Raw genomic sequence first — 15,563 nt, 5'->3', positions numbered from 1 at the left:
TCCAATGTAAAGACGATAGTAGCGTCGCTCCCTCAACATCTTAGCGATAAGCAGTGGTTGATCATCGATGTGATCACTAATTCTCCGGTCGAAAACTATCGACGGATCCGCGCCACCGAACTGGCCAGAATCAGGGTCACTTGACGAAGCGTGCTTTCCTCCTTCAAAGGCCGGGGCGGAAATTAATAAAAGTAACTGGAATGAAGGCTTTCGGAACAAAGGAGAATGTGCCATCTGTTCCAAGTTGTGTCACCACAACAACAAAGTTCGACACTATGAGGTCTACAAATTTGGTCGAGAAAGTGATTAGAGAAGACTAAACTTTGGACTATTCCCACATCCGCGAAGAAAAGCCCGGCCGTTCATTGTCTATAGTCGTTTTATGGGTCTCTTTGCTCTCTCACCGCAATTGCAGACGAGCCCTAAATCCTTCCCGATGTGATCCGTCAAGCCTGAAAGTTATTCGCCTCCACTATGAACCCTCAACTAACGACGCGCATTTACTCAATAACGAGCAACTCAGCCTGCATAAACTATCGAGCTATATGGTTTTATATTTCCAATAATTGTATCTTACAATCCGACGTTTCCTCAGTGCTGGCTGACACAACACTGCCACCTTTATTCTCCCATGAGAGAAAAACACATATCCTTTGGATATTAAACCTGACTGACAGACGGCTAAGTCAATCTTACTTTGTAAACACTTTGCTATCTGCTGATATCTATATATATATATACCGTCAGCATGACTGCTTTTAGTAGCAGATGCCATTTATAGTCCTACAATGCTTCAGGTGGTTTACTCCAGTCAGATTATAACGGGCCCTTGCATGGCTGCTATGTCTCGGACTGTATGGTTAAAAGTTTATAAAAAAAAATATCGTATGCTTGGGCCCCAAAATCGGAAGACTGGGGCTTGTCCAGTATTATCTAAATGTAAGAGTATATCTAGGAGCATTCCTCTCTCACGTCCGGTAGGTATTCTCGATCATCTGGCAAGTCTTTGGTCTCTTCGGGCGAACCTAATATCCTCATTTCATTACAATGCGTTTATCTCTCGTAGGCTTTGTAGCCACGGCATATGCACAATTTGGCCCTCAGGCCAACCTCGACAGTTATGAGAAGCTAGGGCCGCTCTTGGGGAGCTCCTTCGGTGTCCCCGGCGCCGACGCGACCTTCGACTATGTGGTCGTGGGAGGTGGAACAGCTGGTCTGACTATTGCCAGTCGCCTGGCCCAGCGTGGGTCTAACCAGAGTGTTGCTGTCGTGGAGGCCGGCGGATTCTATGAAGTTGACAATGGCAATCTTTCTGTCGTCCCGGGCTATTGTACCTACTTCACAGGGTGGTCCCCCGACAACTACCAGCCGCTTGTCGACTGGGGCATCACCACTGAGCCACAGCCGGGGACCAGCAATCGCGCCCATCACTATCCACGTGGGAAGACCCTCGGGGGCAGTTCGGCCAGGAATTACATGCTGTATCAACGGCCTACATCAGACAGTATGCAGAAATGGGCAGATGAGGTAGGTGACCAGAGCTATACCTTTGCCAACATGCTCCCCTTCTTCAAGAAGTCTGGTCACTATACGCCTCCCGATCAAGCTGCCTATGCCAATATGTCCAACACTCAGGCCACAGATGCGTTCAGCCCTTCTGGGGGACCTCTTCAGATATCGTTCAGCAATGAAGTCGATCAATTTGGCACTTATGCGCGCAAAGCGTTTGTCGGTCTCGGTATGGACCAGATTGATGGGTTCAATAGTGGCAAGCTATTGGGGTCTGCGTATGCAACATCAACAATTGACCCGAAGAATGCACACCGTTCGTCGTCCGAGTCCAGCTTCCTGCAAGCCGCCCTCAATGAAGGCGCGGATTTGATGGTGTATAAGAACACCTTGGGACAAAAGATTCTCTTTGATTCAAACAATGTCGCTACCGGTGTTAAAGTCTCAACAGGTGGGACATTTGGCACCAGACCAGTTAACTTCACGTTAACCGCTCGCAAAGAAGTGATCCTGTCTGCAGGAGCGCTTCAATCTCCCCAGCTATTGATGGTCTCTGGGGTCGGTCCATGCGATGAATTCTCCGAATTCGGCATCCCTTGCATTAGCAACTTACCAGGCGTTGGCAAGAACATGCAAGACCACGTAATGTTTGGGTCCTCGCACCGTGTGAATGCTCAAACAGCCTCTGCATTCAGCAACACAACACTCGTAGAACAATTCACGCAGCAATACCTCCAGAATGCCACGGGGCCGCTCTCTATCTTCTCATCCAGCTACTATGGTTGGGAGAAGCTCCCAGAGCCGTACCGTTCCCAGCTATCAAATCAGTCAATCCAAGCCCTCGCTGCTGTTCCAAACGACTGGCCTGAAATTGAATTGCTTACCGTCGCTGCTTATCTTGGCGACGGCAGCAGCAGGAATACCGTCGATCCTGCAGATGGTTATAACTACGGCACGATCGCCACAGCTCTCGTTGCACCGCAATCGCGCGGGACGATCTCCCTGGCAGGACCAGATATGAACACCCTGCCCGTCGTTGACCCCCAGTGGTTGGTTGATCCCACGGACATGGAGCTAGCAATCCAGGGGTTCAAACGCGGTCGAGAGGTGTGGGAGAAGCTCGCTGAATTAGGAGTTGCCGATCCGGTAGAGCACTACCCAGGGACCAATGTCACGACTGATGAGCAAATTCGTGAGTTCATCAGCCGCACTTCAACGACTGTTTACCATGTCTCGGGTACCTGTAAGATGGGCCGCCAGGAGGATCCCATGGCCGTTCTGGATAGTGATGCGCGAGTTTACGGCGTACAGGGTCTGCGTGTCGTCGATGCAAGTAGCTTTCCTTTCCTACCACCAGGACACCCTCAGTCGGTGGTGTACGCTCTTGCAGAGAAGATTGCAGACGAGATTTTGAGCGCGCAGTAACGTTATGCCCTTTGAATTTTTAGACTGCACATATGGCGTTCGGTTGTATATGATTTGTATATTATTATATTATTGTCAGACCTAGTAATGATTAATTGATGTCCTTGGTTCATAATGTTGAAGCGAAAGTACTATCAATGTATGGCACACCACTTACTGTTGAACAGATTCTCTATCGCAACAACACTTCTCGGCTCGAGTTAAACATTCAAATTCCAATATAGAATACAATACAATGCACTATCCAATGTGCACAAAATCTATCTGTACATGTTGCCTCAATGCCCAATAAACAGATATCGAACAAGACCAAAAGATCATCGTGATCCATCCAGCCGTAGCCTGAAGTGCTGAACTCCAATGCAAATGTTTTCTCTACCCCTCCCCATCCTCCATTATTCATATTGAGTATCCTTCGAATGGAGAACCCACTTATGCCTTGACTTCCACATCCTGTCCATCCTCGACAACAACAGCACCCTCCTCCAGTAACTCCTCCGCAGTCTTCACTTTGACATCCATCACCCTCAGCAGGGTATACCGGTGCTTGCTGCGCACCTTTCTCACGTGTCGCTGTCTGCGCTTCGTCTTCTCCTTCACCCGCAATGGCTCCGAATCCACTCCCATAACACGCATTCGGCACTCAAACAGCCGCTCGTCGATGTACGGTGCCCCCTTGAGCGTAAACTCGCGAGATCCCAGAACAGACGCCCGGTTGAAACGAATGACATCCCCGGGCTTCACCTTGGGCATCAAGAAAGGGAGACGGAGGTGATCACCTTCAGTGAGAAGGTAGGGGTTGTCGTGGAGGTGAGCAGTGATGTAGTGTGGCTTTTGAGTCGTCAGGTACGGCAACTTCTCGAGAAGGGATTTGGTCACTTTTAACGGGGAGGTGAAGGTCGGAGCCACGGGGAGTTTGGAAGTTGGGATGGTATTCGACGGTGTGGAGGTGGATGGTTGTTGGCTGGGTGTGCTGGTCTGAGCGCGGGGGGTTGCGCTTAGTGGTTCTGAGGGCTGCTCAGGGTGTGATTGCGAGGTCGTGGTCGTCGTGGATGCTTGACGCAGACAGGCCCCGAAGGTGGTGTTGAGAGGCCGGGCGGACTGCTCGAATGGCAGTGCGAAGGCTCTGGCGAGCGCCGTTCGGGAAAACATTTTTGTGGTTGTTGCAGAATTTTTTGGCCGCCTCGTAATCCTGTACTTGTTTTTCCGGATTGGAAAAGACAAGACTAATGTCGCAATGGACGTGGTGGACAGTTCTTGTATCAGTCCGAACTTGAGGCCGCGAGAAATTCCAGTGGATCCCGATGTGGTTAGGCACGTGATGTGGCTGGTGCCAACGTTTTCTATGGCGATTGAGACTGATAGATTGGTTCCGAAATTGCAGGAGAGAAATAGGATCGAGGACTGGCTTTCTGAGAAAATACAACAAAATGCATGTATTAAACTGGGTTTGCTGTATACGAAGTTCTCTTGTTTGGAAGAGTGAAGTTTATGTCTGTATATCACGTGATTTATCGATACCAAGCCACTCTATCCGTGCATCGAACTTTTTCTACATCTCCGCCAACAGAGTTGATAATATCGGATCATCTCAACCCGTCGGTTTCTATTAATCATGGTACGTCTCTGACCTCCCAGACATGGCCAGATCGCTCGGCCGCCCATTAGAATGTCCCGAGTCACTCGGGCGCCGCTCTGGAAGACTTTGATAACGGATACTGGTAACTAACATTTCTTCCCAACTACAGCCTCAGAACGAGTTCGTCTTCCTGCCTCAGTCAACTGTTCTCCGTCACCCCAACATAATATACTGACCACTCCCAGGTATATCGAGCGCTGGCAAAAGCAGCACGGAAAGCGTCTTGACCATGACGAGCGAGTCCGCAAGCGCCAAGCCCGTGAAGTCCACCAGCAGTCCAAGGATGCCCAGAACTTGCGTGGTCTGAGGGCCAAGCTGTACCAGCAGAAGCGCCATGCCGAGAAGATCCAGATGAGGAAGCGCATCAAGGCGCAGGAGGAGAAGAATGTCAAGTCTTCCGCGCCTGACGAGCCATCCAAGACGCCTTTGCCCCAGTATCTGCTCGACCGTTCCCAGGCTACCAATGCCAAGGCACTTTCTAGCGCTATCAAGGATAAGCGTAAGGAACAGGCCGCCAAGTTCGCGGTGCCTCTGCCTAAGGTCAAGGGTATCAGTGAGGAGGAGATGTTCAAGGTTGTCAACACCGGAAAGAAGACGCATAAGAAGTCCTGGAAGAGAATGATCACGAAGCCCACTTTCGTCGGCAATGACTTCACCCGTGTGAATCCCAAGCGTGAACGTTTCATCAGACCCATGGGTTTGCGTTATAAGAAGGCCAACGTCACACAGTATGTTCTTCCCTCCTTTGCAAGGAATTGTTGCTGATGGTTGTTCCTATTTAGCCCCGAGCTGGGAGTCACTGTTCAACTACCCATTATTTCGGTTAAGAAAAACCCCCAGAACCCACTGTACACTTCTCTGGGTGTTTTGACCAAGGGAACGGTATGTTCTGCTTCTGTCCCGCCTTCCGGTGAAATGCTTGCTAATCCTAAGATAGATTGTCGAAGTGAACGTTTCGGAACTAGGCCTGGTAACAACCAGTGGACGCGTTGTCTGGGGTAAATACGCACAGATCAGTAACGTAAATATGCCTGGAACTGGTTTGAAAGGTGCAATCCGATATGCTAATCGTCTATCTAGAACCCTGAAAACGACGGCTGCGTCAACGCGTATGTTTCCCCAGCCTTGCTGCCCTTTTGACTACTTAGATTGCTAACTTTCGGTCCACAGTGTTCTCCTCGTTTAATCATTCTACGGTCGACGTTCATGAATCAGCCCCACCAATTACATTCTTCATCTTCGATACCATCTGATGTCATAGAATTTTTGTCTTTGGCTTTCCGTTCTTCCCTTACTCGCCGGCGGCGTTCGAGGCGCGCAATGTGTCATTTATCAAAAGTATCGTCTTGATCCATATCCGATTGCAATTGTATTGGAACATCATTTGCTGCAGTATATCTTCGTAGGCCTATTCTCCAGGTTATCAGTTCACGTACAGCCAGCCTTTCTATTGTGGCTCCACTCGAAGGCCCAGTGGTTGGATAGATCCTTGCCAGGCAGCAAACAAGGGTACCGACCAACCAAGCTGGCCACGTCGCCTGTTCGCTTCTATAGTAGTTGTCCTATGTATAAAGAAGCAGTCTCCCAACCAGGCAAAGCCCTGAGATCCAGCACCGAACCTCGCCACGCTCCTACTCAGCACGTGAGTCGTATACCCTTGCCCGCTAGTAGCAGCCAGGGTCAAGCCCTGCTGCTTCCCAACATATTAATCTCTTCATTTCCTTACGAAATCCCCTTCCTCCCATCTTTCTTGATCAGTCCTCTTTTGCTCTTCATCTTCCCCCCCCCCTCTAGGGCTAACTACACCACTCTATAAGATCATTGCCTGATCCAACTCCAACATGAAACTCCTCACCTACTTCTCTCTTCTCCTCGGCATCTCCACAACTACCGCCCTCGCCGCTCTCCGCCCAGATGCAACCCCCGACGAGGTCGCCGCGGTGGAAGCCGAGTGCGGATCCCTGGGCGTGATGAGGATTGACCCGGCAGAGCTGCCCGAGGGCATTACGATGGCCGACGTCCGCATGTGCGCCGAGCACCCCCTCGGCCCCGGGGCATACCCGGGTCCGGGTCCTGGGGTTTTCGCCAGGTTCCGTCAGTTCTTACCGAGTTGGGTGTTTTGAGAGGACGGCCCGGGAGCTGGGTCGAGGCCCTGTAGGCAGTCCGGTCTGGTTGCCTGCGCTGTGCGGTGGGAGCTGCCGTTTGGGAATGGAACTCTGGGAAATGTATGGTGTCGTTTGATGTTGATTGTTGGAACAAACTTGATTGATATATAGTCTAGCTGGAGGATAATATTCAGATATGACAATGTATAACATCAACGATAATGATAGTATTCATTACAGACCGATTATGTCGAGCTCTCTGAGGGCAAAGATTAGGGCTACAGTGTGTACAGGAACACAGGTTGACTTGCGTATACTATCTGATATCTTTGTGGTTTAGTTTTTGCTCATGATGCAGTATATATTTCTTCACGTCACCGACAGATATGGCACTTTGGCAGATACCTCACCGCCTGTATTCTCCCACTCGAAAGGGACATACCAAGAGCTAATACCTCGAGTAGTGTATGCTTATTCTAGTGTGAATGAGGCTACTTGGATGTGGATGTATTGCGGGGCAGTGCTGGTGGGGATTTATAAGTAACAAGAGATCTGTTGTGTAGGTAGGTCACGTATTACCCACACTAAAAAGCTCTGCGAGATAACACACAAGGCTATATTTGAATGAATGCTATTATATTCCAAGTATACTCAAACTCCCAACCCACGCTGAATTTACAGCTTCCAATGCATCCATGAGTGACAAAAGATCCATATACAATGCCCAAACGTGTCCTCAAAACACCAAGTCCGTGTACCCAAAAGGTAATATTATAGATCCAAGAAGTGCAAAACAAAGGAAATACTCCACGCTGGGCGGAACCAGTCCAATAGGCAGGCATGAACGCCGGATCGTCGGATCATTCAGGATATCAAACAAGAAATATTCGAGGGCCAACATAAACAAAAGAAATTAGTCGAGTCAAGTGTCATCATGCGTTCTCTTCCAATGCTGCTTTGATCTTTGCAAAAAATCCAGCAGGCCAAGCTGCGAGTTCTTCCTCCTTGGGGATGCCGCGCACCTTGCAGTGATTTACTACATTCACCAAAATCCTGTTGAGCATTTCCTGGGTGACGGGAACAGCTCCTTCAAGTTGCGCCTCAGGGTATAGGAATGGGTCCCTCTGAGCCAGGAGTTGATCCACGGTCGGTCGTAATGTCTGATCACGTTGCAAGCACCCCTTCAACGTTCGGATCAGTCCTGGGGGGATGAGCGCTCCTCCAACACCAAAGGCGGGGAAATCAATCTTGACATTTGGATTGGGGATGGCCAAGATGCGCTCATAGTATTTGGCGATCTTTGCAAAAGGAGGCTGACCATACACCATCTTATAGAGAATACAACCCAAGCTCCAGACGTCGCTCGGCTTACCAAGCTTCATCACTTTTCCAACGCTTGCCGGCAACCCGAGTGAGGCGTTCGAATCAACCAAAGCTTCTGGTGACATATAGTTTGGCGTACCAACTTGCTGTTCACGGTGTACGTTGACCGTATTGTCCTGGATGGCGTTCGCGATTCCGAAGTCGATCAGTTTCAGCCTCCCTTGTACAAGAAGGAAGTTTGCGGGCTTCAAGTCCGAATGAACAATGTTGTAGTTATGGACTGCTTGAACACACTCCAGCATCTCCTTCCAGTAATACCGAGTAAAGTTGATATCAAAAACAGCATCCTCGGCGTTGAGTCGGTATGTCAGTATCTTCTCTAGATCAGACTCTCCAATTTCCATGAGTACGCTGAGAGTATGTTTGTCGGAGTTCAACTCCCAGTCAAACAAGCGTACGACACGGTCCAGGTTTTCCAATTTCTTGAGTAGGTCAATTTCTCCCTTGTAGCCAGCCAATGTTACGGGATCGACATCCTCTAAGTTCACCCGTTTTAGGGCAAAAATCTTGTAGTTCTCAGCCATTACTCTATACACGCGCGAACTTCCGCCTCGGCCAATGCAGTCTAATCGCGTGAAGGCTTTGTGATTAACCGATACTTGATTGCGCTTTTTGCGGGATGAGGATGCGGTAGCCGCACCTCCTGTTGCTGTAGCAGTCTCAAGTACGGACATCTTTGGGGGGGGAGGGGCCGGTCTATGTGGGGTATTGTTGCTTCGAGTCGATAGGATCTTTCTGGGTGAATTTCCAGCTGGCGTTTCTAGGTTTTCTTTCCTTTCGTCCCCATGAGTCATTGAGAGCTTTTCTGGTTTGTCAAGCAAGTTAAACCCCTGTTGTTTCACACGTTTGAAGGTCGGTGGAGGCTCGTTCTCTTGATCGCGAGCTGCAGGTAGCGTGGGCGGAGGGGGAACTTTGAAAACAGGCTGATCCCTCGTGCTTGAAGGTTTGGATGATGACGCCTCTGATGATGAGCCAGGTGTCGATTTCGAGTATGACCCATAAGACTTGGGTGAAGAGGACCTCGAAAAGGGGCCCTCAGTCGCTGAAGTACCAGCAGCTTCATACGATCGATATCCTTCCGATCTATGTGGCGGGCTGGGTTCTGTTGCCCATGACACTTTGGGCGACGATGGCTTTGTCGTGCTTTTGTAATGATAGTCATCATTGTCATAGTTTCCATCAGGGTTTGACTCTTTGTAATTGTCTGGATCGTTGTTTTCTTCACTTTGCCGACGGAGTACGCCTCTTCTCGCTGGTCCATTCAGAAATGTTCCTGTAAGCCTTCCTACCCTTTTCACACGAAGCGAACTATGAATGCCCACATCCTCTCCATTCCGACTCCGCAATACAGACGCGGTGCCCAGACGTGGTGCGTAATCATCTTCATATTTTGCTCTCCTTCCATCTTCGAGGCGACTTGCGCTATCGTGTTCTTCAACAGAGCTCCTATCAGCCGATCGCCGTTGGGAGGGCGATATAGACGCGGGAGTTCGCGTGCCACTACGTGAGCCAGTGATGCGAACACTGCGATGCCTTGGAGCTGGCGTAACGAAATCATGCGAACTTCCCCTCGCTTCAGAGTCGGCATCCTCACCGCCTGAAACATGCGATCCTTCTCTTCGAAACCTTGCGCTGCTGGTCAAGCCAGGTCCAATGCGAACAACCCGAGGCGCCGGGCTCCCAGTCGACCGGTCGTTGGGAGATGCTGTGCGGGAGTGCCTCTCTTGGCTCGTTGATGCTGAAGCTACGCGATCGCTCTGATAACGACCACTTTGACCATTTTGGCGTAGGCGAGGAGAGAGGTCTAACCCATCTTCATCAAGCAAGGCTTTGACGGAAGCACTGAATTTGGGTTCTGGAACCTCGTCATCGGAGCTATCGCCGGCAGAGTAACGCTTGGACATTGATAGTTCATTGCTTCTAGGTGCGGCCGAATTCTGTAATTCCGGTGACGTGCGCCTGGAGCCGGTGCGAGACCCCGAGGCGCGGGACATTTGTCGGGATGACGGCTGTCGATGGAGACTACCCGTATGTGCTGCGGAGAGGGAGTTAGTGGAAGCCATCATAGCGATTCAAAGCGAGGCCACATGGACGCGTCCGCCAATGCGTCGGTCCCGCTGCCCAAGAAGTACAGGTAGGCGTTGGCCGCCAGGTTGTCGACTTTTACTTGTTGTGTATACCGGGCGGAGATCAACGTCCTCGAAGAAACAACGTTACGGGAGGCTGGGGAGCGGGTATTTTATCACGTGATGTGATGTTGCCACGGCAATGGTGGGATGACAACAAAGCATGGCCGTCATTTGCTGCAGTTGTACATACACATACACATCCATGTATCTTCTACATCATGGTGATACATCATGATCTACTTCTTGACTGGGCGTTTTGGTCCCTCGCGAGTCACAGAGCCGCTTCCATTTTGCCAAACATAGTGTATTCAAGTAGGACTGGGCATGGTTTATATGCCACGCCAAGTTACACCTGCTTCCTCAAATAAAGTACCTGAATTTTGCCACTACATAGGTTGAGTATGGCTCTACCATAAATTTACTCGCTTTTTCTGAGTTTCGGGAGTCAAACGTCAAAACAACCCTATTTAGATTAAATTTCATCTGAAACTCACCCTAAAACCTTCTCGGACGTGTTCTCGACGACCATGGATATCTCTACGTAATATGTTCGCTGCACACAGGAGGTTTAGCATGGAGCTAACACTCCAGGGGTGAAGCAGTAGTGCTGACTGCCCAACGCATGGCCGATTTCTTAGCTGCAAGTCAATTACCTAACTACCCTTGCTACATACAACTACTAGCTAACGTAGATATCACGAGTACGGAGTACTGTTCATGCATGTGTCTAATTAAACAATCATACGATGGTTACTTCACCCTCAGGTAAGTGGACATACTTTACGGCCAGTCTCGGCTTTCCTTCGGGAGCAATGGAAGTGATAGGTCCAATGAACATGTAGTTAGTTATCTTGTTTGTATAGTTGCCGGAGTTATTAATCGCTCGCGATTTGGTAATTGGAGATTCCCCAAGATAATGCAGCGTAGTATCCCGACATTGACCAAATGTCGGCATTTCCATGGGTTCGGAGAACTCTCTGCTACACACCATGCATGTTCGATGCATAAAGGGAAGGGTGCGCACAGAGTACATATACTAGTAGCATCAATCAGAGCTGGATACCACCGTGTTCAGGTACACTACTCTGTACATACGGAGTACATTGTTTTCAATGTGTCGAGTTTGAATGTGTAAAGTACGGAGTACAATCTAAATAGACCTGCATCTGACATAGATCACCTGAGTGTCACCTGCTTCGAAAAGCTAGAATGAACCCGACTAGTCGTCATCCAAGGATCTTTCCGACCTTCTTCTCCTGGCATCCAAGAAATTCCCTCCGTCACGGTAACTTGAGCTGATAAGGTTACAACCTTGAAGAACCTCTTGTCAACCATGACCGAACTCAGTTAATATGCCGAGATACGGATGTTAAAGTTTTCAAGGTTTCTTAGAATAGAGGGAAGAACGAGAGGGATCCAGTCCTAGCTGCAGGTGATGAAACTGCGAAGCCTCCGCGAGTCCTCCACTTTTGTTACAGAGTCGAACAAACGCTTGACTGAGCGCGATCTGAGCCTGGTTCCCATCGGTTAAGGCGGCCAAATGGGGCAGCTCAGGCCACTCAGAGGGGTGTGGGGCCTTAGGAACCAAGGCCACAAAAGCACATGGACGCATGGATCCAGGAACGCCCTTACTTGGGTAATGATCTCCAAAGGCAGGCTATCGAGAGGATTAGCATTCAACTGTTCTGGACTATGTCGGTGAATATGGCCTGGACCGCTGTAGGTCTCCTTTATCCTCGACAATTGAGAGTCTCTTCCACACTATCGGTTTCCTTCGACTCTCAACCACGAGTACGGGGAGTTCCTGTTTTTGAGGTCTCGACGGTCGACCAATGCTGGGAGGGTGAAGCAAGCCAAGACTCTTAGTCTCCAGCACCGCCGTCTTTGGTCCCTGACTAGTGCCCAAACTGGTAAGTCCATTCCACAATTTTCAGCTACACTCATGACCCTCAAGGAGACGGGGTTCTTTCTTCTTACGTGACTCCGTACGGGGAATCCTTTCGAAAGGAACTGACCTAGGTTTCACGGCGCCCACTCAACCCTAGGCTTTTTTTATTTATTTAATTTTTTTTTTGTTTTTCTAATGACGGTGTTCATTCCTTCCCTGGAGAATACAGTTGCTGCTATAATTGATCAGTGTCGTATTGACTAACACTCGCGATGACTCGATAGGCTCATAAGATCCTATCTACTTTTTATTTCATATGTGTATGTACTGCGTATGTACACCCGGGAGGAAAACCCGGTGATTTGCATCCGAACTCCCCCTCTCAGCAGGCGGTGTTTAAGCTTTATGCAACACATTAAAATTATATGAAGCACTCTAATACTGCATTGACCATGACGCTTTCCTGTCTCCATGGCCTTCTGCGTATCCAATCGCCGATGTATCTTGACTAGGACTGAACGAACCTCACGTCTTATGGTGCCTCGAGTCAATCAAAAGCTTATAGAGCAACAATCCGAGGGCAAAACACCGGTTGTGGTGATCATCCATGGGTCGACTCGGGGGTGGACCAGTTCTACGATTATCGTTTTCCTTGCCAAAAGGAGAGTGGGTGATCTTTCATTATTGGTCAATGTCAACAGAAAAGCCGCAGTATTCCGTATTCTGTTGACACTGCTTGCTGCTAGCCAACCCCTGGAGCAAGTTACTACACAGTACTATCTACAGCACATTATTATTATTATTTTTTTCTCTTTCTCGTTTTCTTTTTTACCCTTCTCCAACGCTTCCTTCTAGTGCATGAACTCCACCTGAGTCCACCATTGATTTTTGATTTTTTTTCTTTTCTTTTGAATTTCTGTTCTTTCCTCCGACTTCCGTCGACTCGTAATCTCCTACTCCCATGTTTCGGCGCTAATATGCTTTGAACGATTGAATCAATGGCTTCATCGTACTAGTTCATTTTTAGAATAGCCTGGGCTGAGGAATGGATTGAAAGGGCCTTTGGTCTGTGATCAGTACTATCCCACAGACTGCCGGGCTCTGGAGAATGCTGGGCAAGCTACCGAAGTATAGCCTGTGATCCAGACTGGCGACCCGCATGGTTCGGATTTCGAGTTAGCGAACCCCGTTGCCTGAAATAGTTTTCTCGTCCTGCTTGGTGTGTTTCGAAGGTTTCCACATTTGACGTTAGCTCAGTGCCATTTGCTTTCCCACTGGCAGTTAGGGATCCACCCGGCTAACTTGGCCTTGAAGATCCGGCACGATCACAGATACTCCAGTTACTCCCACTCTCCCAGGGGCCGTGTGCTAACTTCCAATGAGGGAAAACCGGGCTGGGGTGTGGTCTCCATCGCACAAGGTAGTAGTAACCATGGAAGCAGACGCCTCAGGGGTATATAAACCCCAGCGAAGATCACCTCTCTCTGGACATCAAGCCTTCGTCAATCGCTTCATTTGGTCTCTTCAGTCGGGGCCTGTCTTTCATTTTTTCTGTTTGATATTGTTCTTTCTTTTTACCAGTCTGTCGTTAACAAACTTTGGCTGCTACAGCCAGTCTTTTCTTTGATATTTTCTGCTTTCCTTCAAGAAGTCATCCGCCGACGTCTTCCTGGACTTGCATTCCACATTCGTTGCTATTCTAGCATAATGCGTGCTAACAACCTTCTGTTGCTCGCCGGCCTGGCGAGCTCCGTTGCTGCTTACCCCGCCGATATCGAGAGCCGTACTCTTGGCCCCCTTCTGGAAGGTATTGGCAAGGGTATTGTTGTTATTGGTGAGGGTGTTGGAGAGGAGATTGAGGATGTCACCAAGGGCTTGGCCGACTTGATCAGCCTCCTCTTCGGTGGCAGCAGTGCTCACACCACAGTAACCATCCTCGAGGGAATCAGCGCTCAGGCAGCCGCGGCCCTCCAAGGTGGTGCTTTGGGATGCACTGCTGGTACCATTCATGCCGACGCACGTGCAGAGTTGGTGGCATGGCTCCAGGCTCATGCTGAGTTCGATGCCTCCTTGAAGGCAGCCCTCGTGGCCTGGGCCCAGGGCGGAGCCTCTGCCACCTTGTCCGTGGATGTTTGTGCTGGACTGTCATTGTTCATCCCCACTTGTGCCGACATTGCCGCTAAGGGTGATTTGTATGTGACCCTTGACGGTATCTTCTCCGCAACCGATCTTTCTGCCGAAGTTGTGCTCAGCGCTTCGGCTCAGTCTTCCCTGTCTACCTTCCTCTCTGGACACCTTGGTGTTGGTCTCGATGTCGACATCAGGGCTGGTCTTGGCCTATGTGCTGGCGGCGGTCTTGTTGCCGATCTGGCCGCAGATGTTAAGGCTGCCCTGAAGGTTTGGCTTTCGGGCTCAGAGTGCACCTTGAGCCATTCGTTGAAGGTCTCTGTTCTGGCCTGGTTGGAGGGTAAGATCGAAACCGGTGTCGTCTCCATTGGCTCTCTTCCTTCTGGTGGTTTGGCAACTATCTCCGCTGGTGCTGCTATTGGCAGCCTCGTCGAAGAGTCTGGAATTCTGGTTGCCAGTGCTCAAGCTTCCCTCTCTGCCTTCCTCCAGACCGACATTGCTGCTGACCTTGAGGTTGAGATCCTCACGGCCCTCAAGGCTTGTGCTAAGGGTGGCCTCGCTGCTGATCTCAGCGTCGAAGTCCGTACCGCTTTGGCTATCTGGCTCTCTGGCTCCAGCTGCCGTCTTGGTGCCGAACTTAAGTCGGTTGTTCTGTTCTGGCTTACCTTTGCTGTTTCTGCCGATGTTGCAGTTGATGTGAGCGGTGGCCTTCTCACTGATATCACTTCTTTCCTCACCGGAACTGTTGACACCCTTATCGGTACCAACCTCCGTGGTGTGATCTCCGTTCTCATCTCTGGCCAGAGCCTCGTTTCCATTTCCATCGACGCTCGTGCTCAGCTCGCTGCCGTCTGTGGTGGTGCTGCCGGTGTTGAGATTGACACTCAGATTATCCTCATCCTCATTCAGTGGCTTTCTGGCTGCGACACTGGGTCTGGCGCCCCCATTCGCCCCCCTACTTCCGGCTCCGTTGTTCCCAGCATTCCCGCTTCTACGCCTGTTGCCTCTACTCCCGCTGCCTCAACTCCTGTTGTGCCGACTCCTGTCCCCACCAGTGCCGGTGCCACTGGAAGCAACGTTCCTTCCGTGCCCGCTGGCTCTGCCACTACCGGTGTTACTTCTGGTGTCAGCTCCGGCTCTGTTATCCCTACTCCTAGCGGCCCGGCTCCCAGCGATGAGGCCAGCAGCACTCCCTGCGAAACCATTACTTCTGAGACCGTCATTGGCAGCGCCACCACTGAGTATCCTTCCAGCCCTGTCCCCACTGATGTCAGCCCTACCGGTTCTGAGTCTGTGAGCGTTCCTGCTGTTCCTACTCCCAGCGGCCCTGCTCCCGGCGAAGAGGCCAGCAGCACTCC

The 15,563-nt window shown here is 50.2% G+C and overlaps 7 protein-coding genes across 7 annotated transcripts in view; 5 read left to right on the top strand and 2 right to left on the bottom strand.

Moving 5' to 3' along the window:
- Positions 1–1,047: 1,047 nt before the first annotated feature.
- BDV37DRAFT_291077 (GMC family oxidoreductase) lies at positions 1,048–3,031 on the top strand (the record flags this gene model as incomplete). The annotated part of the gene is made up of 1 exon (XM_032088856.1): positions 1,048–3,031. One exon carries the CDS (start codon positions 1,048–1,050, stop codon positions 2,932–2,934), a length of 1,887 nt encoding a protein of 628 aa, XP_031944639.1. The 3' UTR covers positions 2,935–3,031.
- Positions 3,032–3,127: 96 nt separating this feature from the next.
- Positions 3,128–4,212, bottom strand: BDV37DRAFT_241519 (mitochondrial 54S ribosomal protein bL21m). Its single transcript, XM_032081201.1, has one exon. The coding sequence runs from the start codon at positions 4,084–4,086 to the stop codon at positions 3,367–3,369; it is 720 nt and encodes a 239-aa protein (XP_031944638.1). The 5' UTR covers positions 4,087–4,212; the 3' UTR covers positions 3,128–3,366.
- A 305-nt stretch (positions 4,213–4,517) lies between these two features.
- On the top strand, positions 4,518–5,962 carry BDV37DRAFT_241516 (rRNA-processing protein NSA2). The gene is made up of 7 exons (XM_032081200.1): positions 4,518–4,552; positions 4,683–4,693; positions 4,759–5,301; positions 5,356–5,455; positions 5,511–5,594; positions 5,654–5,682; positions 5,744–5,962. Exons 1-7 carry the CDS (start codon positions 4,550–4,552, stop codon positions 5,757–5,759), a joined length of 786 nt encoding a protein of 261 aa, XP_031944637.1. The 5' UTR covers positions 4,518–4,549; the 3' UTR covers positions 5,760–5,962.
- A 103-nt stretch (positions 5,963–6,065) lies between these two features.
- On the top strand, positions 6,066–6,809 carry BDV37DRAFT_241515 (uncharacterized protein). The gene has a single exon (XM_032081199.1). It carries the CDS (start codon positions 6,415–6,417, stop codon positions 6,694–6,696), a length of 282 nt encoding a protein of 93 aa, XP_031944636.1. The 5' UTR covers positions 6,066–6,414; the 3' UTR covers positions 6,697–6,809.
- Positions 6,810–7,275: 466 nt separating this feature from the next.
- Positions 7,276–10,201, bottom strand: BDV37DRAFT_241513 (serine/threonine/tyrosine protein kinase MPS1). The gene has a single exon (XM_032081198.1). The coding sequence runs from the start codon at positions 10,125–10,127 to the stop codon at positions 7,611–7,613; it is 2,517 nt and encodes an 838-aa protein (XP_031944635.1). The 5' UTR covers positions 10,128–10,201; the 3' UTR covers positions 7,276–7,610.
- Positions 10,202–12,219: 2,018 nt separating this feature from the next.
- BDV37DRAFT_241511 (uncharacterized protein) lies at positions 12,220–13,371 on the top strand. Its single transcript, XM_032081197.1, has one exon. It carries the CDS (start codon positions 12,550–12,552, stop codon positions 12,931–12,933), a length of 384 nt encoding a protein of 127 aa, XP_031944634.1. The 5' UTR covers positions 12,220–12,549; the 3' UTR covers positions 12,934–13,371.
- The window catches only part of BDV37DRAFT_241510 (putative cell wall protein), a 3,317-nt gene continuing 1,107 nt past the window's right edge, over positions 13,354–15,563 (top strand). The window contains exon 1 of the mRNA XM_032081196.1: positions 13,354–15,498. Within this exon, the coding sequence (XP_031944633.1) occupies positions 13,786–15,498 (1,713 nt within the window). The 5' untranslated portion in view covers positions 13,354–13,785. The remainder of the gene's footprint in view (positions 15,499–15,563) is intronic.

Source organism: Aspergillus pseudonomiae, assembly GCF_009193645.1.
Source record: "Aspergillus pseudonomiae strain CBS 119388 unplaced genomic scaffold BDV37scaffold_12, whole genome shotgun sequence".
Taxonomy (NCBI): Eukaryota; Fungi; Ascomycota; class Eurotiomycetes; order Eurotiales; family Aspergillaceae; genus Aspergillus; species Aspergillus pseudonomiae.
The sequence above is the reverse complement of the archived record's forward strand: the minus strand, read 5'-3'. Positions and strand labels throughout refer to the sequence as shown.